At 25.9% G+C, this 27,689-nt stretch overlaps 1 protein-coding gene across 6 annotated transcripts in view; it reads left to right on the top strand.

The window, feature by feature from the left end:
• LOC129987912 (A-kinase anchor protein 9-like) overlaps positions 1-27,689 on the top strand; it is a 74,619-nt gene that overhangs the window by 21,816 nt on the left and 25,114 nt on the right. For 4 of the 6 annotated variants that reach the window (XM_056095909.1, XM_056095912.1, XM_056095908.1 and 1 more), the window contains exons 5-22: positions 858-1,019; positions 2,271-2,321; positions 3,509-4,339; positions 5,176-6,536; positions 7,128-7,203; positions 7,507-7,722; positions 8,080-8,183; positions 11,112-11,162; positions 13,560-13,714; positions 15,780-15,947; positions 17,311-17,493; positions 17,616-17,828; positions 21,043-21,096; positions 23,265-23,497; positions 24,226-24,345; positions 25,418-25,603; positions 26,216-26,422; positions 27,233-27,529. In XM_056095909.1, coding sequence (XP_055951884.1) covers positions 858-1,019; positions 2,271-2,321; positions 3,509-4,339; positions 5,176-6,536; positions 7,128-7,203; positions 7,507-7,722; positions 8,080-8,183; positions 11,112-11,162; positions 13,560-13,714; positions 15,780-15,947; positions 17,311-17,493; positions 17,616-17,828; positions 21,043-21,096; positions 23,265-23,497; positions 24,226-24,345; positions 25,418-25,603; positions 26,216-26,422; positions 27,233-27,529 — 4,668 coding nt within the window. The remainder of the gene's footprint in view (positions 1-857; positions 1,020-2,270; positions 2,322-3,508; positions 4,340-5,175; positions 6,537-7,127; positions 7,204-7,506; positions 7,723-8,079; positions 8,184-11,111; positions 11,163-13,559; positions 13,715-15,779; positions 15,948-17,310; positions 17,494-17,615; positions 17,829-21,042; positions 21,097-23,264; positions 23,498-24,225; positions 24,346-25,417; positions 25,604-26,215; positions 26,423-27,232; positions 27,530-27,689) is intronic. The other 2 variants (XM_056095910.1, XM_056095911.1) reach the window with 2 other exon arrangements.

Genomic DNA, 27,689 nt, shown 5'->3' with positions numbered 1-27,689 from the left:
TATTTATATAATTCAAAGAACAAAAATCAAACTCTCAAAAAAGATTATTTGCATAGTTTTCATTCTCTTAATCTGGGAGTTAGTCATAATTCTCACCATACTTTAGTTTGATTTCCTTTCTAATCTACTCATTTAGAAATCTATTTTTGTAGCTTATTGGTAGTAGTTTACAGCTTTCAAATGTTCCATATAATTGTGTTTCTTTTGCTTTTTTCTTAGAGGTTCTTTTATAATCTCTGTAGCCTTCTTGTAAATTTATTTCATTATGATTGCATCTAATTTAAAGTGGCTAAAATATTCATTATGATTTATTTAACTATTTTTAAAAATTATTTTAGCAATAGTTATTTTTCCCCAAAATTGCATATTTACCATTTCTAAACTCTGAAAAAAAAAATTGCATTTATCCACCATTTTATATCCAATTTGCTATAATCTCTGACTAGTGGCTAGAAAATAAGTATCATGAGATATCAAATGAATCCATTTTAATAATTCAGAAGACATCAATATATATGTACTTACTACATCCCTGATATTTCTTTGCAACTTGCTCTGTGATTGGTACTTTTCTCTCTCGCTCTCTCTCTCAATAAATATATTTATCTGCTCAAGTTAAAAGCCATCTGCCAACTCATGGCATCCAAGCAATATAACATCCCTTTAAATATTCGTTTTTTAATAATTGATTTGTAATCGTGTTTTTAACCCTTTTTTAGTAAAAATTTCCTGACTTAGAAATTGTTTATTATTATTATTATCTGCTTAGTGGTAAAAAATGTACCATGGAGTTCATCAGTTTTTCATAAAAAAACTGTACAAAAATATTTTTTAATCAAAGTTTTTTTCTTCCCTAGATTAAAAGATATCAGTCAGCCATTCAACACAAAGATGCAATTATTCAAAAATTGTCAGACAGACTAGCATCAACCATGAGTGCTCATGCTGCCCATTCAGAAAGTGAAGAAGTTAAAAAATTGCAAAATGAAATAAATTTGCTGCAAGTACAAATAAAAGAGGTGAGCCAAGTTTTGCCTTATTGATCATACAGCTCTTCACCATTAAAAATTCTTTACCATTCTTTATCCTTTATATCTGTCAAAATAGAATAGATATAATTCAATAGGAATCTGTGTACTATCATTTTATAGTTAATAATTTATTTATCAGTTGCATTTATCATCCTTCTCCTAGGATGTAGATGCTTAAAAAAAAAGAATTATTTTTTTTAATGAAGTTTAGAGCTAAAATCAATCTTAGAAGTTTATGCAGAAACTAGTGGTTAAGATTAATTCAGTGATTAATTATTTATATGGATTCTAATCTATATTTTGTACTACCAATAATTATTAAATGCTTCCTATTTAAAATCATGCTATTACAATTTGTGAACTTACATGCAAATACTCATCCATGGAAATAGCTCATTATTTTACACAAAGACCAGTTTCCTTTTCAACATCCTTCAAGAAGTCTCTGATCTATCACTCAGTCAGGAGTGATTATGATTATTTTTCGTCTTATATAAGTTACTATAGAACTGAATATTTAATATTCTTATACATCATGTTAGGTTAACATGAATTATTTTGCATTTTTTAAAACCAGATATAACATACCAATAAAATAGACTATATGAATGACTTGCCAGTACTATAAGCTTTTTAATTGAAGGGTAGGTTCATAACTTGTTTTAGAAATACAAAACTTATAATGATTTTGGACTTGGGCGTTATTGTGGTAGGGACTACCCATGAATTGTAGTGACATGTAGTTCAATTAATCACTTGTTTGAATCCTGTGAAAATCTAAATCTTATAATTATAAAGTAAAAATAATAAATATTTGGAATTTCTTTGTTTGCTTAATTTTTAAACATTGATAATTTTCAATGTACCAATAATGTTTTAATATTTCTGTCATTTTCAACATCAGATATTTGTACTAGCTTAAATTGTTTGATTTCGCTTTCTCGTCTGTTATCCTTGAAAAAATGTATTTATTTATTAATATTTTTAAATAAATAAATAAAGCATCTTGTTTATGCACCAGTAGATATCTTCTACTTAATTTTTTCCGAACTGAAAAAATATATATTATTATTGAGTGAACAAAAATATTTACTTCAATTCATATATGATTTTTGGAGCTATAGTTCTATAGAACAAAAACTATTGTCATAGCTCATAAGTATTATATATGTAGTGTTAAAAGAGATACATCTTTTTTGTGATTTATTAAACAATCCATTAAAATGGTCTCTTTCATAGGCTGCTGAAATGTTACAGAAACAAAAGTGTGCAATTGAAGCTAAGACAGAGGTAATATATTGATTTTTCTTTTAATTGATTTTAATTTCTAAAAAATTTTTATTAAATGATGCTGACAATTACATTTTTTTAGAAAAAAAAATGAAACTATTTTAAATTATATTCAGCAGCTAAAATTTGTAAAGAATGCTTTATTGAAAAATCATTGTTAATTTATAAAAGTAACTTTATATTACTTATCCAATAGTGTTTTTTTTATTTTGATTTTTTACTGTTGGTCTTCTAAACATGCAATTATATAGTCTTGTTAAGTTAAAATTAAATTTTAATTTAATTTTAAGTTGTGTAATTTTTAAAATAAATCTTGAAAAATCTTCAAAAATATCCTTTTAATTTCATTATAATTTTTAATATTACAGTCTAAAATTGGCCCCAAAAGCATGCTTATCAATGATGCATACAATTTTTGCAACAGAATATGAGTTACAAAAAATTATGTTTGAAATTAGCTTAATTTTTTATTCTAATAGTTTATGAGAATTTTTGCTTTTTTCTTATAGTTGCAATATCTATCAGAAGATTATTTAAATAATACATTATGCAAATATTTTGCTTGAATACAAGCTTTTTTCATTTAAGGGCTGTAACTTTTAGAATATATATTTCCATTAATTATAACTTATCATTCATGCATTTTAACTAAGCAGAATAAATAAAAACAGTTTTACAATTTGCATTATCATGCATAATCGGCAAAAGCTAATTTGGTGCATCTATTTGTACATTCGAAAATAAATATAAGTTAACACCAATAATAATAAAAAAAAAATTAATGAATTCTCAAATAGGAAAATATATGAATGGATCATGTTCAACTAATCAATGGAAAATACTTCTAACTTCTAAAACGGATATTTTTAATGCATTTTATCTGATTTCAGAATGAATTTTTTTTTAAAAAAAAGGCAATGTTAGTGCTGCTTAAAAAATAATTTCATTCGATATATTGAAAAAAAAAAAAGTGAAATTTTCTTTATTGAAGCTGAAGGGGGGGGGGGCAATAAGATTTTTAATGTAGGAGGAAGGGGGGGAGAAATCATGGTAAGTTTCATTTTTAAATTAATCTTTTTTTTCTGAAAATGTTAATCTCCTACCTTTATAATAAAAAAATTAACAAATAATAAAATTTTTATTTACTTGCATTTTTTAACCACTGTACAATTTACTACTTTTTACAGGGTGCTTCTATTGAAGAAACAAAAGCTTTGTGTGAGGCTGGTGTGCAAGCTGAAGTATCTTTAAGTGTGTTAGAAGAATTGATTTTAGGATATTCTAATGTTCCAAATTTCTCTGAATGGTTAAGTGAGTTTCTGAAAAATAATGCTGCAGTAATAAACCTCAATCACATTTTAGCAGATCTGAATCCTCCACCAGTGAATGATGACAGTGCTAATCACAAGCAACCTCCTTCAGAAGTGCTAGAAAATCATCAATGTACATATCCCAATGACATGCCTTCTTTGTTAAAAAAGATGGAATCACTAAGTATTGTTGTGAAACTTTTAGAATCCCTTGCAAATATATCATCTTCTAGAGCTTCTATTGATGGTGCCGGTGACTTTTCTTGTAGCAAATTTCAGAGCTATTTCTTAAAAAGGCTGAACTCTGGTGATGGAGAACCCGATGCATCAGAAAGTGAAAGCCAACTGTCTGATATGAATTATGTTGATGTAGAAACTCCATGTGTACAGTCTTTTAATAAAACTCCAAGTGATATTTCTTCTGTAGAAAAGTTGAGAAGCCAAATAGCTGCCGGTGATTTTAGTATTGCTACTGATTTTTTGTTGAGTGAAATGGAAAAAATATCAACATGTATACCATGTGAGAAACCTAGATCTCAAGGTGATATCATGATAGACTCATTAGATTCTGATGTTTTGCCTGAAGTACCAAGTACAGTGCCTGAATCCCTGCAAAATGATGAAAAATCTTCCATAGATCCTGATTATGAAAAGTTTTTAGCTGAAAAATCTAAACTAGAAACTAAACTTAAGCTTTTGAAAAGTTTTGTAAGTATTGCTTTTTTATAGTTATTTTATTTTGTTAAGATATGCAAATTTTGCTCTTTCTGTTAAGATGTAATTCAAAATTTTCCTTGTAAAATAAATGTCATTTTAATTGCCTCTTTTCTTTTTTTTTCATATCTTTTTGTAAAGAAAATTGACCTATTGTTATATAAACAAGTCCAGTTTCTCCTTTCTTAGCGCATAGCCTGCATGTTTTTAATTTTAAAATATTGTATCCGCTCTGTTCAGGAACTAAGAGTATTCTCCCCCACCTCACCTTTCCAAATTATTATTTTTTTTTCATAAATGCAGTTTATTTCTTGATTAATATATTTAATAAAATATTATCAAATATTAATTTAAAAATTCTGTCTGTTAATATCTTATGTACTTGACTGTATTTTTGTTTCAGCTTTTTAAATTATTAATACTATTTATAAAATTATTGAACAAGCTAGCTACCAAATTACCAAAGATGTTTGTAAGCATTAATTTTTATTGTGTTTTATTATTTCTTAATTATTTTTGTTTAAAATCTTAATGTATTATTGTATTTAAAATTTTAAAGCATTTTTGAATGAAATTTCAGATTTTAATTAGTTTTAAAAATTATGTATGTTATCATTAAAATGCATGATTAGATTGTTAGGTATTTTGTAAAATAATTAATTCTATATTTGATTAGTAATGCTTACTTTAAAAAAATTTCTTGAATTCTTTTATTTTTTAACATTTTTTTTTTTCATTATTTTTTTAAGTGAAGTATGCTTCTTATTCAGTCAAATATATATTCATTTGTACTCCTCAGTTAATTTTATAAAACTTAAACGGTTTTTCAGGATAAAGAACTACAAGGTACAGTGCAGAATAATTGTCCCAAATTCCTTGATGCAGAAACTTTGGTAAATTCTGAAGACAACATACTTCTAGAAGAACCTCCTATGTCTTGCATGAGTCTTTTATCTCTCACAGACAGTGAATATAGAACTGAAAATGCTATGACAGATTCTGAAACAAATTTTAGCCGTAAAGTGTCCTTCGACATGACAAGATCCATGCAAGATGGGGAAATTTGTTTAAAGTGTGATAAATATTTTGAACTAATGAGAGAAAAATATGATGATCATGTGTGTATTTTTAAAGAGGCCTTAGAAAACAGTTTGAATCTAGAAAAGACTGAAATGCTGAAAAAACTGGAATCAGAAATTGAAAAATTGAAGATTGATAAAGAAAATTTGATGATTGAAACTGATAAGCAAATTGAATTACTCTGTCAAGAGCAAGAAATGAAAATTAAACATTTATCAAATGAACATGATAAGGAAATTGCATATTTCCAACAAACTCTTAATAATTGTAATACTGAGAAACTTGCACAAATTAAAACCTTGGAAGAGCAATTGATGGAATCAAACACAATAGTTTCCAAACTTAAAGAAGAAATGTGCAAGAAAAAGAATTTGGAAGAGCAACTTGATGAATCAAATTCAAAAATTAATACACTTTTAGAAGAAAATAAAAAACTGCTCTTTCAAGTGAAATCCTTAGAAGAAGAGTTAGTGTCATCAAACAAAAAAATTAATGAAATTTTTGAAGAAAAAGAAATTCTTTTACAAACAATTCAAAATCATCAACAAGAGCTTGAAACTCTAAGATCAAGCCAGGCTGAAGCTATTGCTCAAGAGCAGAAACGGGTAGAAAGCCAATATTTATCTACTCTTGAAGTATTGAAGAAGCTTCATGAGGATGAAATTACAGATTTGAAACAATTATTTAATAAACAACTCCAAGAAAAAGAAAACGATCTTCAAGAAGAATATACAAAGACTATCAACTTAATAGAAACCACTCATTCCAATGAATCAGCCGACTATCAAAAGAAAATCGAACAACTTCTTGAGGAGAAATGTGAGCTTCTTTCCAAAACGACTCAGGAATATGAAGGGATCCTCAAGAAAAACCACAAGGTCCTGGTAATGCTGGTGAATCATCTTCATAGGCAACTTGGGGTTCAAAAGGAACGTTTAGTTAATGAAAGCCGCAAATCTGTAAATTCTGATATAGAGTTAACTTTTTCTGATGCTTTGGAAGAATTGAACAGAAGTATTGAAGATGGTATACTGAAATTTTTGAACCAAAACTATTTTTTGAGTAATGAAGAGAACTTTGATGATACTGAATATTTGCCTGTAGAAATAAGGTTAATATTTTTAATTATTACTTAGTTTTTCTTTGTCTGTTTCTGTCAACTTGGTATTAAAGACTTTGATTTATTTTTTTAAAATTTATTTATGAGTTCTCAAATTGTTAAAAAGGGCTTTCTAATTTCTAACCTAAACATCATAGCATAATAATATGTTTTAGCTGTAGTTCTTTCTTTCTTTTTTTTTTTTTTTTTTAATCTTTATAATAAAATTCTTTAAATATAATTATGGGAACAATAAATAATATGTACACAAAAATTTATTTAATATCTTTGAAATATGAAATGTATTAAGGCACTTTTTAAAGCAATGAAAAATGTTGGAGAATATACTATCAAAAAATTATAAATAAAAAAAAAATCTCAAAAATGGAACTTATTTTATTAAAAAGCTAATTTTTTAAAAAATATTTTAAAGTGATGTAAAAAAGTCTTGTAAAATGTTTGATATTATACCTCAAGTTTATTAAGTAAAAATCATCATTTTGATCAATTTTTAATTAAAAATAACTTCCTCATGCTTAAATAATTGATTTTACATTTTTAAAATTGTTTATAATTTCAATAAAAAAAATATTCTATTTTCAGACTACCCATTACTGATAATGATCTGCCTATGAGGAAAAATGGTGAAAAATTCCACAGAGATTTGCAGAAATATGGAGTATGTATAATTTAATGAATAAACATTTTAAAATGGTATTTAAAAATCATGCTTCAGAATTTTAAAAAGCTTGCTCTAATTTCTCCTGGTTAATTTTTTCCTACATTAATAGAAAAAAAAAATTTAAAAATCCCTTCACTTTATATATCTAACAGTTTTATTGTTTAAAAAAAAGAATGTTTTATTACTTAACAATTTATTTTCTAGATTTTATATTAATTTCTACTTTTACATAATATTTTTTTTTTTTTTTTTTTTTTTTTTTTTGTGTGCATACTTTGAATGGATAATGTAATTCCATAGGTTAATGCAGAGAAAGAAATCAGCGGTAGTAAAAGTCTAACACAATTGTCAGATCATGCACAATCAGAAGGTTCACTGGAATCAGAAGACATCTTAATGATCCATTCTGAACTTAATAAACTGCAAGAGCAGTTTCAGAAAGATGCTGCTATGTATGAAGAAATCAATGGCCAACTCCTTCAAGAATGCCAAGGTCTTCGGAAACAAGCAGAAGAGGTATAATTTTCATATTTAGCTTTTTATGAATTGGAAATTTTGTAAAATTTTATACTTTTGGCATTCATGTTATAAAAGAACTGATTAATTTTTAACATTTATATAATTTAATTTCATTGCTTATTTTTTAAACATTCTTAAATGTAAATTATTCAGAGATAATATCCATGTTTTGTAATCATTGAATATTAATTCTAAATGCATATGTTACCTTTAAATAATTTGGGAATATGTATTCTTTATTATTATTTTATTTATTTATTTTATTTTGTTTTGTTTATTTATTTATTGTCTTTTAAAGATGATTTCAATGAAGATTAAATCTACTTTTTATATAAAAATGATTTTCCGTGTTAGCTTGAAGACAATAAAAAAAAACTGGAATTGCAATTGCAAGAAAAGGAAAAAGAACTAGCTGCCAAAGAGTCTCAGTTGGCTGCCATTGATGCCAGTTCTGTGAAGTAATTTTAATATGTTTGCTTTATTGCAAATCTTTGTATTTATTAATTTATTTACTTACTTAAGAAATTTAAGTATCATTTTATTCAGTTCTAAAATGAAATAGATTAATCTCATCTTTACATTAATTAAATATGATGATTTTCTTATTAATTTGTATTGCAGGGGTGTTTGTGTTCCGGGGATTTTGAACTTCGATCCCCGGAATTTCCGGGGATCGTCATTCAAAAGGAAGTAGGAATAATAATGAATTATTTATTTTGATCTGGGTAATTTTGTTTGCTTTTAAAGCTGAAAACGCAAGGTCAGTGTGTGTGGTGAAAACTTTTCCTTTCTTTCTCCAAAGGCAGTGATAATGCGTGAAAAAGGGGAAAAAACTTCTTTTTTGTTCTTTCCTTATTGCGAGTTATGACTCATTCCCCCGGTTCTCGGACATTCTCTTCTGGATTCTTTTCGGCAAGTAGGCGCGGCAGAAAAAAAAGGGGGAGACTTCGTTCGACCAGATGTGCGATAACGTGACTCTGGGTTCAAAGGTCCCGGCGTGGCGCCAATAAGTAGAGAAGGGGGATTTTTCGCCGTATTAGCTATTTGTCATTGATCGCTTCGCAACTTTTTTTTCTCCGCTGTGTAAAATTTTCGTTTCATTTATTGATGCACGTGTAAATTTTTCGTTTCGCTTATTGAAATATTTTTTTATTTATGTACGCAAGAGAATTTCATTTAGAAATTTCAGCATATGAAACAGAAATTACCCCTTAAAAATTCATATCTAATTAGTTTTACAGCATTAGATCCAGAGCTAAGAGGTAAAAACAGTACAATATTAGCTTTTGAAAAATTATCATCTTTTATGTCCCATATTTTTAGTGATAATGAAAAGTCAAAAGTAGAAGCTGAAATAAGGTTATACCAGAGTGATATTGATATCACCAAAGAAATGCTCTACACATCTGATGAAAGTGGAAATCAAGTCAAGTGTACAATTGATAAATATTGGTCTAAAGTTTTTAATTTAAAAGATGATTTCACAAATGATTATAAGTATCCTACATTGGCTAAATTGGTCAAAGCCTGCCTTAGCTGCTTCCATGGCCCATTAGTGGAAAGTGCATTCAACTTAATGGATACACTTGTCACTGACTATAGAACCTCTCTTAAGATTGATTCCCTAGATGCAGTGCAGACTATTAAATATGATTTAATGGCTTCTAAAGAAACCTCATGTGAAAAATATGGCTCAAAAAATCCAATGACTGATCCAATTCACAAAGATCTCTTACTGAATATGAACAGAAGTTGGAAAACATATCAAGAGGACTTAAAAACATGTATTTCAGACGAGTCACCTATAAAAGTCTCTGAAAAACCTTCTACATTAGCAGAAAAGCAAACTGCTTCTACCTCTGCATGTGCAGTTCTCGAGAAAATTTCTTCAACTGTAAATGAGGAAAATAAAAGTCAACCTTCCTGCAATTATGAAGTTCACCACAAAAGAAAGACAAGCCCACAAACATCAGAAAATAAAAAAAAAAGCAGCAGAAATTAGATAATTTTTTTTAAAAGAATTAATTCAGGTAATTTAAAATATTTGCATAAAATGTAGTAGTTTATATGTTTGAAAATTTATGCTTATTAATTTTGCAAAAAAAGTAATTCATTGAACTTTTATAATTAGGTCATTCAATACTTCATAATTGTAATTTTTCATTTCTCTCCCCCCCCCCTTCTCGAAACTCCAAAATGCCGGTAGTAAGTCCGTAAAAGTTTCAGGGGATTTTTTGGGGTCCCACAAACACCCCTGGTATTGCTTAAAAAATTTGAAATTCAAAAATTTATCAATTTGATTTTTTGATACTTATATTTTATATAAATATGAAAACATTTAAGCTGTACCTTTGTAAATTTTTATCATACATACTTGTACTTTGCTGTAAAATTGTGTTTCTAAAGTAGATTAGATACCCTTGCTTGCATTTGCACTAATTAGTAATAAGTTTAATGATTCTTCTTTTTTTACGATTTTCCAAAATAAGTTTATGGTTCAGCAATTCATTTTTATTTATATAAAATGAATATATAATAATATATTATAAATGATTGCATAAAGTTTTAAGTCTTATATTTGCATAGAGAATACAAACTCTTCAGTATATGTTATTTAAAACTGTGTAAGGTGGTTATATAAAAATTAGATATTTGCACATTAAATGCAAATGTAATTAATGTAAAATTCAGATTTTATAAAAGTTCCTACTTTTGCATGCTGAAAAGTTATATATTTTACAGCAAAAAAAATCTCTGTTCTCAAGAAGCATTTTAGCTATAAATCTTAACAACGCCTCATTATGAGTAATCTTTCTCTAAATTATTCAAGCAACAGGATCTTGCACCAGAAATCTAAATCTAAATCATTCAATTTTGACTCATAAAAATATAATAAAATTAAATTAAAGAACAAATGCAGATTCTTTTCTAAATTTCTATTTCTTATCATTTAAAGATTTTATAGAGAAAGTGTAAAACATTAAGGCACTGCTAGATTCAAAGTAACTCTATAAATTAGTAGTATTTTTATATTCCTCTTTAAATCGTTGGAGAAAGACTTATACTTCCAATTGGAAAAATACTCACTATGATATTAAAAAGCATATTATATATAACCCTCTGGCCTATATTTAATAAAATACTCTTAAGAGTTAGTATTTTAATTTTTAAAAATGCGATTAAAATTGACTCAATTATGAAGCAAATTATTCATTATTCTTTATAATTTGACTTTTGTTTTTGTGTATACTTTTGTTTAATGCTTTAAAGGAAGAATTTTTAATTTACTGCTTTAATGTTCTTTTCTCTTTCTCATTTTATTGATTTATTATTTTATATTTTTTTGCTCACAGAATTAAAAAGCATAACTGTATTTCTGCTTCTAGGGGTAGCATATCAGGTCCCCATCTTTCTTCCCATGATAATAGATCTTTACTGTAAGTGATGTTGTTTTTCCTATTCTAGCTGTCTCCCCATCTGGTGATTGGTTTATTCTAAAATAAATTATGGGCTATCTTGACCAACTACTTGAATCTAAAATCTTTTGCTAATCCTTTCTTTGCCTCTAATAAGAAAAGAAAAGAAAAGTATTGATTTTTCTGATTGTAAATGAAGGGACGGTATGGGGAATCCAATTCTTTTTTGAAAATGGCATGGGTTTACAAATTTACCTAGATTTGAAGATGATTTTAATCCACCATGGTACCATGTTAAGCAGTTTTCTGCTTTGAATTTGAATTTAAAATATCAAAAAAAAAAAAATATTTAAACTTTTACGTTTTATTATTTTTTTATTTATTTATTTTTATCTGCATGTACTGAATTGTGCTTTTCTCTTGCAAAATGCTTTTGCATGGGACAGCATGTAATTCTTTATCAATATATTTTGCATCTCTTTTGGTTTACTGCTGATCTGCAAAAAAAGAAAAAATAATAAAACAAAAACACCTGCAATTTTGTTTTTAAAAAATGAAAAAATGCCCCCTCCACCATTATAAATTGTATTTCTTTATTCCATTATAAATTGTATTCAATATGGTGTACTAAAAAAATTGCAGATTTCAAATCTGTTTCATTGCATAGTTATCTTCTTACTCTGCATAACTTTCAATTATTTTATACTAACACTCTTTTTAAATAAGACAGCTAATTAATAAAATATATGAATAGTTATAGATATCACTTGTTTTTATTAGATGGTTTTAGTGAATTCATGTTGTTGTTTTTTTGTTAAGGAAAATAAATGTGATTAAAATCTTATTTATTAGTTACATCTTTTATATGTATTTGTTTTGTGGTTTAAAGATATGTGGAACTGTTACTCAAATAATCCATTTTATATTGATATATTTAGGCTATTTTTCTTCTAAATTAATTTTCACTGGTGAAGACTAATAATTTATTTACCAGTTTTTTTTTTCAAATTTAAGTAATAGTTTTAAAAGAAATGTTATTGAATTTCAGGATTTGTAGATATTACTAAATACTTAATTTAAAAATAAGTTTAGAAAATTTAAATGGGTTTTCTCAGTAAAATTGCCACTAATTTCAATTTTTTGAATGACATGAATCATATATATATTTCAAATTAATCTCTACATTATGTATATTTTTATAATTAATCTGTAAATAAGGTGATTACATATTTCAGTGACTACTGAAGTATATTTGCATCTAAATGAATAAAAATCATACTTCAAATACAGGCTTAAGAGTTTTGCAAGGCGAACAAAAATTTTATGACACAAATGTCAAAAATGATCTTAGTATATAAAATCCTTGAATGTATCTTTGCAATTAGTGGTAAAGCAGATAAAGCAGTTATTTCAACAAAAGTGTTCGTTTTTTTACAGCCATTGTTTTTACTCATATTATAACTTAATCTCTAATTTATGAGTTTCAATAGAAATTGCTTTAAAATAATTCTAAATCACTTTTATTGTTATATAAAAATCAATTATTATTTTTCTTCTAAATTTGAATTTATAAGATAATTTTTATATTTTATACTTAATTAAATCATTTTGGCATGTTTACTGTTTTTGACATCAGTATTTGGTCTTAATAGTCTTGCAACTTTGTTTATTTATTGTTTTTTATTTTGCAAGTTTTAATTTTTGGGAAAAGAACATACTGAAAGTTCTTTAGTTTGCTCATTAATATATATATATGCTACTAACATTTTCAAAAAGTTCTGGAACTTTCTAAATATTTTTTAAATGTAAATGAATGCCATTTGTTGCAGGATAAGTGCAGTATATTATATAAGTAACTAATCAGAACTGGTTTCATCCAGTTCAGAAGCATATAGCACATATGTGTGACTAAAGAGCAACTCGTGAATACTTTCACTAGTCCTCCCTAGTGTGAGATTACCTGTAATTCCTGTACTTCCACAATTAGCTTATTCCCTGATCACACACCATGTGACATTTTCCTCAGAATGAAGGATTTTCTTAAAGGTTCTCAAGAAATGTAGTGATGAATACATTAGTGAAATGATCTAAAGGAAACTTGTAATCCATTTGCATCTTTGCTTCAAATGATAACTAAAAGCATAATTGACAGAATAGTTAATTAAGAAGATAAAGCATAGGCTCTCTCTGTATTCAATTTTTCTGTAAGAAAATAAATTCCTGGACTTTTTGGACATTGTAGTATATTTTGAATATGCTTGTAAAATTTTATTAAAATTTAAGTTCATTTTAAAATTAGTGAGGAAACTTAAATGTATAATGTGGATATAAATTTAATTTTTATTTAAAGTTATTTTAAATTTTGGTGAAATTCAAACGAATGTTAAGTTACAAGATTATTTGCTTTTCATCTTTTAGTGATGCTGCTCGAACAAACTTTCGACTTCTTAATGTGTTGTCTGATTTAGTAAAAACCTTTTTGGACATTGAGCGTGATATCAATGCCCATCTTGAGAAACATGGTTTAATTCCTACTCGACCAGCATCTTTGACTCAGCATGATGAAGAAACTGGTTAGTTTTGTTTTCTCTCTACCTCTTTTTCCTCCTAAACTAAAAATGATGTTTTGCAAAAAATATTCCGCATAAAAAAACAATTGGAAAAATTTTCTATGTATATTATAAAAATTTTATTTTTTGTTTAATGTAAACAATATTTAATTAATAATATTTAAAACAAATTAATCAAAATCTCAAAAAGAATAATAACAACAACACTTACTTGATTCACACCATTCAGAAGAAATGCTTCATCAAATTTATAGAAATAATGAGTTAAATTTTTTTTAAAATTTAACTTTTAAGATTTGGAATTTTACTAAATATAACCAAATTGAAATGAAGAACTATTTAAGATCTGCTATGTTTTAAAAGCATTTTAATTGAACAATTAGTTTGGAATTTTGCAAAATTCAAATAGTTTGTTAAAAAAAATAATTTTTCATGCCAGAGTTTAATAACTTTTCATACATTTTTTATAAATGTTTTTCTAACCTCTAATTTGAAAAGAGATAAAATGTAGTTCGTGTTTATTTAGTAAAACATTGTATTTCCTTTAAATTTTATTTTTTATGTGAAAGTGTAGGTATTATTCCTAGTCAAAATAGTAAAGTAGAAGAGGGATGCAACAAAAGTGTGCATCATGAGCTAGCTGCATTCTTGAATACACATCTTTTTGGCCTCTTTCTGTTACTTTGGATAACATTATTATCTACATCCCTGCCTCTTTCAAAAAAATAAAATAGCAAAAACTGTGATAACTAAAGCACCAAAGTAGTTATGATCCTAACTAATTGATGATCGCTAATTTCATCGAAATGAATTTATATGAGTCCACAATGTTAAAAGCATTAAAAACATCATCTTCATGTAAAAACCTTTAAACCTTTTTTGACGAAATATTGAATATGTGTTATGAGCAGTGCATTTTTAAATAATCTGTAGCATTATTTTGATTTGAAAATGAAGTTTGTTGTGTTTATAATAAATAATTTGAAAACTAAGCTTTACTTTCTGGCATAATTTTTTCTCCAATACTTTAGAAACCATCTTGTCAACTATGCATTACATTGCTATTTATTACGTTTTTTTTTATTATTTGTTTCATATTGTTAAAAACTAAATATATTTGCTTAGCTAAAACTCAAAACCATTATCAAATTATGTAGCAAAAGTCCTGTTTGTCTTCCTAAAACAAATTATGTAATTAATAATTAAATATCCTACATAAATATAGCACAATATTTATTAGGCATAAATTAATTGTGATTAGCCTCATCAATTATCAACTAATGAAAGTTCATTATAGCTCTCTGTATATGTTTTCACCAATGTTCCATAATCAATCAAAATCCAGTTCCTGTTAGTTGAATTAAATATTAATGTATATATAGTTTAATGTAGAGTTTTTTGTTGTATTACTAAAAATTCTTTTTTGCATCGATTTAATTTATAAAAACATATTTTACATTTTAAATTTAAGCTTTTACTGTAAAGAAAGATTTTTAAAAATATAAAAATATTTATATTGTTATATGTATACATTTTTATACATTGTATATAAAAAGTATCTTTTTTTTTTTTTTTTTTTTTTTTTAGTCTGAATTATTTGACTTTTTTGTTTTGATATAGATTTTTGTTACAGTTTTGAAATCTTTATTATTATTATTATTATAGTTAATGCTTTATATGTTTATGTGAACTTCTAAAAATTGTTTGCAGATTTCAAATTTTCTTTATGCTGGATATGTGGTCATATTTTATTACAATTGTTCTAAAAATACTAATATGATATTAATATTTGCCCTTTTTATATACATGTTTATAAATTTTATGTGTAATTGAAGGCAACTATGTAGTTAGGAACAATCATAATTTTTGAATTCACTTTTGTAAACTGCAAAACATTGTTTAGGTTGCATTGAAAGATTAAACAGCTCCCATCTTTATTTACTGTGTTCTGGACTATTTAGAAGAGTGTGTTTATTTTAAAGAATTGTAGTCATAGAATTTTATTTCTAACGTGGTGTTGATATTCGATCCATACTTGCATCTAATTCACACCTCCCTCATAATGCAGGTTACAGTGTTGGGTCTCGAGAAGATTTTACTTCGTTGAGTATTGGTGGAGAATGCCCTACAATTGAATTGGCTGAAGATGGTCCTGATCTGACTCCAAGAGCTTGGGATTTATTTGCTACTGCTGGAGCATATGATGCTGATATAGAAGGAGAGGATGTTGTTCTGGGTAAGGATTTTTGGATTTGTTATTTAGTTATTGTTGTATATAATTAATATTGTATTTAATTTTTGTATGTTATTAACTATTTCTTTAGATACATATTATGCTTTTTTTTTTTCCTTTGTGTAAACTTATTCATATGCCATGCCAGAAAGGATATAATATTTATTTTCCTATCAAAAAGAAAGACAATAAAAGTTCTTAGTACTTTGTGGGTAGTTTAATTCTTATATCAAATTGTATCACCAAATGTTTGGTTTTTAGATTTCATACTAAATGAAAAGCTATTTAGTGATCTTTCCCATAAATAATTGAAGGAGCAATTTGTTTCTTTGTAAATTTTAAAATGGGGAAAGCAGTTTCTTATGAGTAAGTCAGAATCCCTTGTTTAGAATATAAATTGGAAGAACTGTGTGCTAAGGCTTTCATAAATTATATTACATTGAAATGCTTACTTAAATTTCACCAGGTACCTAATTATATGATTGTTAAATAAGGAATGAAATTCTATTCAATATTTAAACAAAAAAAGTTAAAATTCTTGGTTTTTGCTAATTGAAAATAATCTAATTTTATGACTGTATAATCTATATAGTAATTAATATGTGGCAAAGTCTCTTGAAAGGGAAGTTTTCAATACTTCATTTAAATCCCATTATATTTTTGCTACTATATTTCCACTAATTTGGTGACTAGATGAGGGGGCATTACATCTTTTTTCCTCCTATTTGTTGATGCAGATTATTCACAATAATGGGTCCTGTCTTAACATTCATACAAACTGTAAATGTTGATCTTTTTTGTTCATTATTTCTAACTTTTATAGCATTAAATTGCAATTTCTTTCAATTCATATTTATAATTTCATAGTCATTTCTAATATTTGATAAGAGCAGTGTAGTGATGGTATGTCTGTTAATGGAAATGCTTTTGCAACATTGGAACTTAAAAGTAAATTTTTTTAAAAGATTAGTTATAATTATGAATTTTTTTTACCATTTATATATTGATTTATTTTCCAAATTGCCTGCTTTTGCTTTTTAATATTGATTACCTTTCATTTTTACAGGAATAAAGCAATGCTTCTGTTCAAATGATAAGCTGATTTACATATAAATGGCATAAATATTTCTCATTGTAACTCTTATATTTGCAGATTAGCAGTGTTTTTTGTTTTTTTTCTATTATTTAAAATTAGTTTTAAAGTGATATAGTAGGAAATTTCAAAAACCTCTAATCTGCTAAATCATATATTTTCTTGGCAATTATATTTTTTCCTATATTTCATAGAATATTTGCTTATTTCTTCGGTTATGTAATTCAAGAATTTATTGTCAAATTATTTATTCCTAAAACTGTAAAATTTCAGGAGCAAGTCGTCGATTAAGGTCTGCTGTTGACCACCTTCTTAATCTCCTTACTCGTGCCTTGGATAATCAGCAAAACCAAGATTTGAAATTATTATTGAAACGAAATGAAGAATTATCTCAGGAATTGCAAGAAGAAGTGGAAGGCAGAGATGCTTTGCACATGAAAGTTGTTACAGCTGAAAGTAAGAAATTTATCAAACATTGTCTATGCTTGGATAAGTTTCAAGATTCTATTAAATTTATTTGGAAAAGAAAGTATTATAATGCTGGTTTTATTCTGATTGTTGCTTCATGATTTTTTTAGGTACCATTAGGAAGCTTGAATGTGAAAAACAGAGGTTAGAAGATTTGATCCAAGATCTGCAAGAAAATCAAGAAATAATGAAGAGAGAACTAACTATGGAAAGAAATAAATTGGCTCGTGTGTCTCATGAAAAAGAAAGTGCCAATGATGAAATTCAAATGTTAAAGGAGCAGTGTGAAATGCTTGCAAGTAGACTGGGAGACCCAGAAAGAAGTAAACAGCTCTTTTTAACTCAATTTGCATGTTTGATAAAACAGACTATAATTCTGAAATAATATTTATTTATTCATATACTTTTAAAGATATGGGAATGAACTCCTATTTTTGTCCTTTGATTGCATTTTTTTTTCTTTTTTTTTTTTTTTTCTTTTAAGTAGGGCAAACAAATGCATGAAATGTTTAAATGTGTATACCCCCTCCCATCCTCTCCCGCTTTGTTATACAAAAGAAAGCTATTAAACTAGATATATCAGATAAGAAAATGTTTAATTAATTATTGTAATTGATAAATAAAATTATTTGTATCTAAACATTTATTTAATTTGATCACTAGCAAAATTAAAACTCTTGAGTGAAAAAACATCAACAGTTAGACTATTTCTACTTTTTCATTGTTTGATTTTTTTTAAATTATAGAATATGGAAATAGAAAAGAGAGGGAACTTTTATATTTACTAATGCAACAATCTATCAGTTTTGAAATTTTGCTGGCTTACTGTCGTATATTCCATTGAAGCATTGAATTTATTTGCAAATAATTGATAGAAATTAATTCGGACATGTATATAAATATATAAAATGCTTTTAAAAATTCCATCTAAATATATTCTAAAGAGGGAAAAAAAAAAAAAAAATGGAAAACCCATTGAAGTTTTACACTTTTTCAGAAATAAAAATATACTTGTTTTTTCTCTTCTATTGTTAATATCATTTTTGCATGTTGAAATTTCAGATATCAAATTTTATGTATCATTCTGTCATGCACTAATCTGGAAAATATCTGATGCTTTGTAGTTATCTAAACATTTTTTTTTTTTTTCCTTGGCTATATGTATCTATAATTATCATAGATCTCTGGAAATGTTTTATTTTAAAATATTGTTTTCTTTGAAGTATTGCTTCCCCTTAAAACATTTTAATAATGAGTTAAGATAATTATGAAGCATCATATTGTGCTATTTTATTGTAGGTATGTGCGAGCATTCAAATTAATACATAAATTTACTTGTCTGTTTTATTTCAGAAATTAGTTATTTTAAATTTTCTTCTATAGGCATATAGTCATTTAAAATTGCATGTTTAATAAAAAAAATAATGCTCTAAATTTGCACTTGCATGCTCGATGTTGCTTCAGTGCATGTAACTGTGTGCTTGAATTATTTTCAAAGTATATATTTAATTTTTATTACCACATTTGAAGCCTTTGGTTTGTATTGAGGAGAAAAAATTATTTATAAATATAACCTTATTTTAAACTCTTTAAAAAAGAGAGAGAGAGAATTATCCCCACATATTTTTACAGTCAATATTTTAGCTTTGCTTGGAATAATTTGCTTTATGATGTTTGCATGAGAAAGCATTTTGAAAGCCATGATTTTGAATTGTTGATTGTACTATTATTATTGTAAGATTGTGCATTTTTTTAACTACTAAAATATTATCACATTTTAAAAATTCAATTAGTATTATATTCATTTCATTTCATTTCAATTTTTTTAAAGGATTTTAATTTTACATTTTAATGTGAAAAATATTTTTCTATTTAATTTTGATTATTATTAAAGATTTACATATTGATAAGATTATAAATCATCAAATGTGTTCTTAATATTATAAAATTATGTAATAATTAATGAAAAAAATTTCTAGTTTAGAAACTGTCTTAAAAGTTCTGATTTATTATTTTGTATACTGAATAGATTTTAATATTACTTTTTGAATATTTTCTAAATTTCTAGTTATGATGTTTTTATACAGGTATATAAATATATATAAATAAATATTGATTTTTAATATCAAGTGTTTCCAAAAAAAGCTAAATAAAAGATTATTTTTTCTAACTTTTAGACAATAATTATTTTAAAACTTTTGTTTTATTCTTACAATTAGCAGCATTTTTTTTTTTTCCTTTTTAGATAAGATTGTATTTGAAAAAAGAATATCTTTAGTTTATAATTTTTATTCATTGGAAATTTATTGTACAATAGCATTAACTAATCATTAAATCTTACTCAAGAATTGGAAGCATGTAGATTGCATACAATTTTAATTGTTATTAGAAGCTCTTTTTTTTAAAAAAACTATCCAATTTATTAATTTATTAAACTGTTCTTAAGCCATGTAGTGTGATGTGAATGACATTCTTGCACAGAATTATAAGGATTTTTTTTAATGTTAGTTATAAACATTGGTGGTATAAAAGAACTGTTATGATTGAATTTGTCCATATTTTGGACTTCAGAAATGATAAATATGACATTTTATTACAGTATTATTTCTGTTTAATATATGAGGTCATTTTCAAATGAAATGTTTAAATATTTTAATAATATTTGTATCAGTGAAGAATTTTTTTGCAGGAAATTATTTTTCAGAAAATTTCTTCGATTGAATTGCATGATTTTTTACAACTTACTATTGCCTTTTTGATTTTAACCATAAAGTATATTGCATAATAAATCGCATACTAACAATATATATATACTAACAGCAGTTTATTAATTTACTAATACAATGATTGAGATTGTTTATAATGGGTAAGTGAAAAGTAATTCTTTCTTAAATATATTTGCAACAAAGTGCAATTTTGAATTTTTAGTTGACACATCAAATTTTATAAAGAGAGGTATGTGAAAATATTTCACTTATATATATTTTCTATAGTAGCAATAGGCATCTAAATAATGAGAAATAATATTCCAAATTGATAAAATATACATGAAGGCAATTTTAGGATTTATACTGAAGTGTATTTCAATGGTTAATAAATATATTTTTGCACATTATTACTGCTATATATTTAAGAGAAAATTATGAAATTAAAATATTGATAAATGAATCCTAAAATATTATCATATGTTGATTTTTGACACTGAAGTTTCAAATCTCCTTCGATTTTTTTTCTTTTTCTGATTCTAAATAGTAACTATCGATATAAATAATTAATTAATATTCAATAGCTATTAATCCCTTAAAAATATTTTAATTGATATCAAATTGCTTCGAAATTTCGCTTACCTACATTATTTCCCATAACTTAAACTCTTACAACCATTTTCTTATGCAGTTTAATATTGTGGTGGCGGTGTTAATATTTTATGTAGGATTTGGGAGCTCGCACATTCCTGGCATTCATTTGAAACTGTAAAATATTCTTACACTGTTTTTTTTAACCTTTTCTTTTCTATGTTTTGTTGGCTTCTCGCAGCGGACGCTCATAAAATCTCGAAAACTTCCGACAATTGTTTGCATGATCAGCCAGGTTTGTTTTTTTATGCTTTTGTGTTAGAATTGCGTTTATTTTTTAGTTCCTTTATTTTCTTAATGTTGAGTTTTACTTTTAATTTAGTTAACTCATTATACTTTTTTTAAAAAATCTAGTAGATTTCAGGTTGTTCCATGAAAGCCAAAATATTGACTATTCTCTTAATTCTAATTATCTAATTTATAAGGTTTCATTTTAAGGATACATTAGATGAATAAGAAAAATTATCAAACAAACTAAAACTGAATTTTTGTATTTGAAATTTAACATTTCCTATTTTAATGCTGCTGTTGTATATGAAAGGAAAAGAATTCAATGGATATCTTGTAAGTAAAAAACTGATATCAAAGTATTGTTTGCTGAAAATACTGATAAGGCAAAGTGTAGATTATCTGAGTCATTTCTATCTGGTGTCTGATAAAGTTATTTGTGTATCCGTTCTCTTATGTTATCTAGGCTTTCAAGATATCACTGAATGCATTTTATATATATATAATCGATTCCCACTGAGCATGTTTATCCTAGTATCATAAATATGCTTTATATGTTATATATAGTTTTTCCCCCCTTAAATTCAAATTCTAATAATTATTATTCTTTTACTGGTCCCATTTCTTAAAGATTAAAATGTTTGAGCAAAATTTGCATTCAAAAAGTATTTTTGTTCCAAGTATCCTCAGTTATATTTATAAAATTTATTTTTATTCCTAGAAATTAAAAGATGTTAAAAAAGATTTTAAAACTTGAAACTTTGAATACATATAATTTGCAATATTCATCTAGTAATCTTTTTCCAAAAATGTTTTTTTATATTGGATAAAAATAATTATTGCAAATAGAATTCATGTACCCAAAAAAAGAAAAGGAACAAGTATCAAAGCAAAATCACTTCAACAGTCTTACATTATGTCTGATATTGTATTAGATATAATAGATTTGGTGAATCGCATTTAAAACAAATTTAAATCAAAATTGTTAGGGTGTTTCTATTTATTTATATAATTCTTTCTTTTTTTTTAAGTATAACTACTTCATTTTTAACTTTTATTATCATTAGAGAAAATTCATTTTCTCTTTCAATTCACAAATCATTCTAGTGTATTTAATAAAAAGACATGTTAACATTTTGTTGTTGTTCATTTCTCTTACTTTCTCCTTGGCGTTTGTATGGTCCCATTTCCACCAAACTGTCGCATTTGCACACACTGGAACATCATTGACTCTATTCTTTAATTTGTGTGTTGTACAAAAATTTTAACTCACATTTTTGGGGGGAATCTTTTAATATCGGTAACATTAAAAAAATGCCCTTAATTCATTGTAATTATAAATATATATACTCCTTGTAATAAATTAATATTAAATTAACTAATAGCTAAGAGTTAGTCACATTTTTATGTATAAATAAACAATAGAGATCCATTAAAGGTGAATTTTCTAATTGAATAACATTTCTCTCTCTCTCTCTCTCTCTCTCTCTCTCTCTTTTTTTTTTTTTTTTAGCAATTAGACAGAAATTTTTATTTTAGAGACAATTTTTATATATATATATTATCAATGCATAATAATCTACCAAAGGTATGCTCTCTGTCAAAAAATTGAAAGCAAAATAACAACAACAAAAGAAAAAGAAAAGACTCGAGATATGCACCTGTATCTGTTTTGTATAAGGAAATGGACTACTTTCATTTGAACATTAAGCTACATAAAAAGTGCCAATTCTGCATCTCTTTGGGAATTTGGGATGCTATTTATATTGCCTAATCAATGTTAATAATTAAAATTATGGCAGTAAATTTTGTGAGATGCAGGAAAATCCAAAAATCCTCCAAGATGTAGAAATTAAAGTAATTTGATAAAGAATTTCTGTCATGTAATTTCTTCAGTAAATATTTGCATAATTCCTAAACAAAGAATGTTGTAACTTTTAAAATTATCATATTAGACATAGTTGATGGCATAGTTCCACATGACATGCTGATAATGATTAGTAATTCCTCACAAAATAATGTTACTGTAATTAAGTCTATTTCTTATCATTCTTGATCAGTGAGATTTTTAAGCAGAGATGTTAAAATACTGAGAAAATGCTTTATGTCAATAATAAAATTAAGTAGCATTTGTCACTTTTCATTTTTTTAAAAATTCTCTTTACCTATTTATAGAACTTTTACAAGAAAATTCCAGGCTTTCTACTGAAAAACAATCAGTTCAAAAAAGCCTCAGCCAAGAACGTCAGTCTTTCTGTGATCGTTTACACCAAATGGAAATGGAATTGGAAGGAATCAGAGCAGAAAAGGAAGAAATCATAGAGAAGAAGTGCAGAGAAATAAGGGACTTGAAAGCAGAAATGGAAGCTATGGAGAAGCAATTGCAGTCCAACAAAAAATTTATTGATGTATGTGCATTTGTATTTTTTTATTGCTTTTTTGAAGAGAAGGATGGTTATGTTTGCTTTAAAGTCAGATGACATAGAATTTTAGTATTAAAAATTTCTTGGGATATTAATTAAAAGCAAACAATAACAATTGATTTTATCAGATGCTGGAGAAATACCCTTATTGTAAATTTTATAATAAAAATAAAATGATGAAGATTTACATTTTCATTTGAAAAAAAAAATCATTATTTAAAAAAATTGTTACTAAAAATTATGTCATGATATTCATAAGGAAAATTAACACATTAGTAACACTTGATGGATCATTTATGTGTATAATATTGAATGAAAAAATTTACGTGATAATAGAAAGGAAATATGTCATGGAATTACACTATTTTTTTTTTTTCTAATTATAGAAATTTCTGTAATAAATGTCCTTGTTTTAGTTTGTATTCATGTGAAAATCACTAATATACTGTTTTTGTCATTTTTTGTTTAAAAGTAAGAAAAGAAATTATGTCATACATAATAGAAATAGTTTTTATAATTAATTAATGCAAGTAATGTATTTTTATTATCAAATGTAATCATTATATATATAATCAATATGTATAAGAAATAATTTTTCAAACACAAATTCCATCATTTGCAACAATTTTCCTTAAACAATTTGTGGAATATAGAAAAGAGTATTTTTGCATATTTTGTAAATATTATTTCCATAATTTTTCATATGATTTTAGGAACAAGCTCAAGAGAGAGAACAGGAACGTGAAGAATATATAAGAGAAATAACAAAAATGCAAGATATAGTGCGAGAAAAAGAAAAGATACAGAGCAATGAAGTGCAATTAATGAAAGAAGTAAGCTTTTTTTAATTTAAAAAAAAAAAAAAACTGACACTTTTTTTTTTTACCTTTGGTATTCTAAATACATAATATTGTTGTTTTTTATACTTTACACCCTTTACCTGAAGAATTTTATTTTTTATTATAAAAAAATTGTCTTTTCTTAGTACCATCCTCCATTACATTAAGTTACATTCATTATATTAGCTTCTATAAATCTTAAATTATAATGTTTAATCTCCTTTTTAATTAATACTAGCTGCAATGTCAAAAGTGCAGCAAGTTTCAAAATTTTTTCAGCCTTTAGAAAATGGAATATAACGAATTTCATGTTAGTCAAGGATAAATGAACTGTCAAGTTCAATGCAAAATAACATTTAATAAAAAGAAAATAATTTTAATTTGAAGGGGAGGGGACAATACAAAAGTGATTGCTTTTCTGTTTGACAAGTTTAGCCAGCAATGTAATATTAGTCTTCATTGCTTTGAATATAAATTTATGTTCAGTTAAATAAGTCATACAAATTTGATATGTTTCAAAATTAAATATTATTAATTTTTAACATTAAAAGTGCATTAAAGTAGATTTCAAAATCATTCATTCAATTTTAGTTATAATGAATGCAATTTGAAACAATTGCTTGCAGGCAAAGAACATTAAGAGCATTCAGAATATTTAAGTCATTTTGACATTAAAAGACAGAATTTTAATCCAATGGGTTTGTGATCTTACTTTCTTACCTCATTTCTTATAGATATGATTGCCTGAAAATGTCACATTTTTTTAAATATAATAATAGTTTTTGATCCTTACAACATTTTGATATTTTTGATAAATATGATTACCTCAAACTTTTTGCTTATGAAAAACTTTTAAAAGTTTTCATTTATTGATGCTAAAATAAAAATTCCTTTTAATTTATGATATTATATAAACTTAATGTCTTGTTAATAAAATAGTAATTTATTGAGGCATTTGTGATTTTTAAGAACTATCAGATTTTATTGATGTTATTCCTTAGTTCAGTGTTCTTGATGGAAGCATTTCATTATTATTGTTAACAATTATGGTTTTTATTATTTATAGATTGAACAGTTAGAACAGCTCTTAAGAGCAAGGATTGAAGACCACCAAAATGCAATGAAGAAGAAAGAGATGGTTGAGAATGATTTGCGTCAATCTCTAGATAAAATACGGGATTTGCGTGATGTTATTGAAGAATTAGAAAAAAATTTAGATATGAAATGTAAAATAGAAGCTGAGTTGCGACAGGTAATTTGAAGCTTCATTGTATTGATTTTTTTAATGAATTAATGAAAATGTATTAGAAATAAACATCAAAATTAATTTTTAAAATACATTACTGAATTAAATTTTCCTCTGATTGTACTTTAGTTTCCATATTCTAAATGTAGAATATGGTAGTAAAATATATAACTGTTACAAATTACCAATCAAATGAATAATGTTTCAACTGAAATTCATTACATTGTTTAATAGATATGTTCATCTTATTTGTAATTGTTAATTTTTATTATCTTTAAAATTCAATATTATGAAAGAACATGAGGAAGCAAAAACCTACAAACTAATCAGAAGATATTTTTTTATGTAGGGAAAAATCGCTGCCAGAGTACTTTAATATATATTCACTAAATTTTAAAAAACATGTAGAATAAAATAAATTATCACTAAAATTCTTTGATTTGTGTAACAAACTTCAATATGTTATGAATTATGAATAAGTTTATGTAAAATAAATTTTGTGTAATTAACCTGCCTCTGTTCTTGTTTTATTAATTGCCATATTCAATTTTTTTAAAAAAAAGTATTTTTTTTAAATGTTTAAAATATAATTCTTGTTAAATTGAAAATCTGTTTCAGAAATTAGCCATGATGACTGAATCAGTTGATATACACAAGAAAATGAATTCAGTTTTGGAAGATGGCATGACCAAATCTAAAACTGCTCTTATGAATGGAGAATCCATGGAACAAGTCGAAAATCTGAAAGAACAACTTGCTTCACAAAGCCAAGAAATTGAACAAATGTCACAAAACCAGACTTTGTTGCATGAGCTCAGAGGGCAGGTTAGTATCAAGCTTTGTGTTATATTTGATAATATTGTTGTTATGTAATTTAAATTGATCTTATTTCAGCTTTATTTTCAAAACTTGTAATTCTCAATTTCTTAAGAATGTATATAATCATTCACCTCTATCTGTAATGCTAGGAAGAGTTTAAAAGTATCCCTTCTCCTTTTATCTGTGTCATTATCAGTTATAAAGATCCTAGTTTTTGTTTTGGCATCAGGGAGTTTGAGCAGTGTTTAATGTTTAAAGTGACTGACTTATCAATATATGACTAAAATTAAGCATGAGTAAAAATTAATTATGGTATCATAAACTTCACATTTTATTTACATTATTTTATACTGGATAGTAACAAAGATCAATGAGTTGAGTTGTAGAATTGATAAACCAGACTATCTCTATATTTGCTCAGACAATGGAGTAACAAAAAATAATATTGCATACCCATAAGCATTGTGAAATTAAACATATTAGAAATGTTCTTCTTTTCCATTCAACCAAACTAAGCCAGAGCAATGTGTGGCTGAGTATAGCTAGTTTAAAAATAAAAATTAGTCAATGAAAATTTGACTAAATTTATAATTTATATATTGACTTATTAGAAAAATAATTAATTTAATTACTTTTCTTGATTTTAGCTACAACTGTGTGAAAAATTTTGTATCTTTTGAAATTTTACTATTGAACTATTTTTAATTATATTATTTATGATGTGGATAAAATTATTAATGCACCATTTGCAGCATGTCCTTTATTCTGTTTATATTTGTGATGATGGTAAACATGCATATTTAATATGATTTGCAGATACATTTCCTGGAAGCTAAAGTTGAGCAGCGAGCTCGTTTGCTAGAAAGTATGCATCTCTCATCATTTACTAGTCCTATTCAAAGTGATGATAATTCTCCTAGTGGCTCTCAAGGTAGTGACAATTTGCAACTTCCCTGTGAAGATGGTTATGAAATGTCACCTCGTTCTGTTCATTGGCTTGAAATTCGAAGATTGGAAGAAAAAATTGGTCGATTGGCACACATGGATGAGGAGCTTATCAAAAAGAATAAAGAATTAGAAACTCAGCTGAGAAGAATGAAAACTCAACAGATGGTAAATTAATTTAAGAGTATTAGTTTATAATTATAAATTTCTTTTTTATTTTGCATTATTAATATACGTACCATATCCCTGAATTCCTGTGCCAAATTTTAAGGGCTAGTAATGTTATATATATATATATATAAACGTATTGTTTTGCAAAGAACTAAGA

Source organism: Argiope bruennichi, chromosome 10 (assembly GCF_947563725.1).
Source record: "Argiope bruennichi chromosome 10, qqArgBrue1.1, whole genome shotgun sequence".
Taxonomy (NCBI): Eukaryota; Metazoa; Arthropoda; class Arachnida; order Araneae; family Araneidae; genus Argiope; species Argiope bruennichi.
This window is presented reverse-complemented; position numbering and strand designations above follow the sequence as displayed.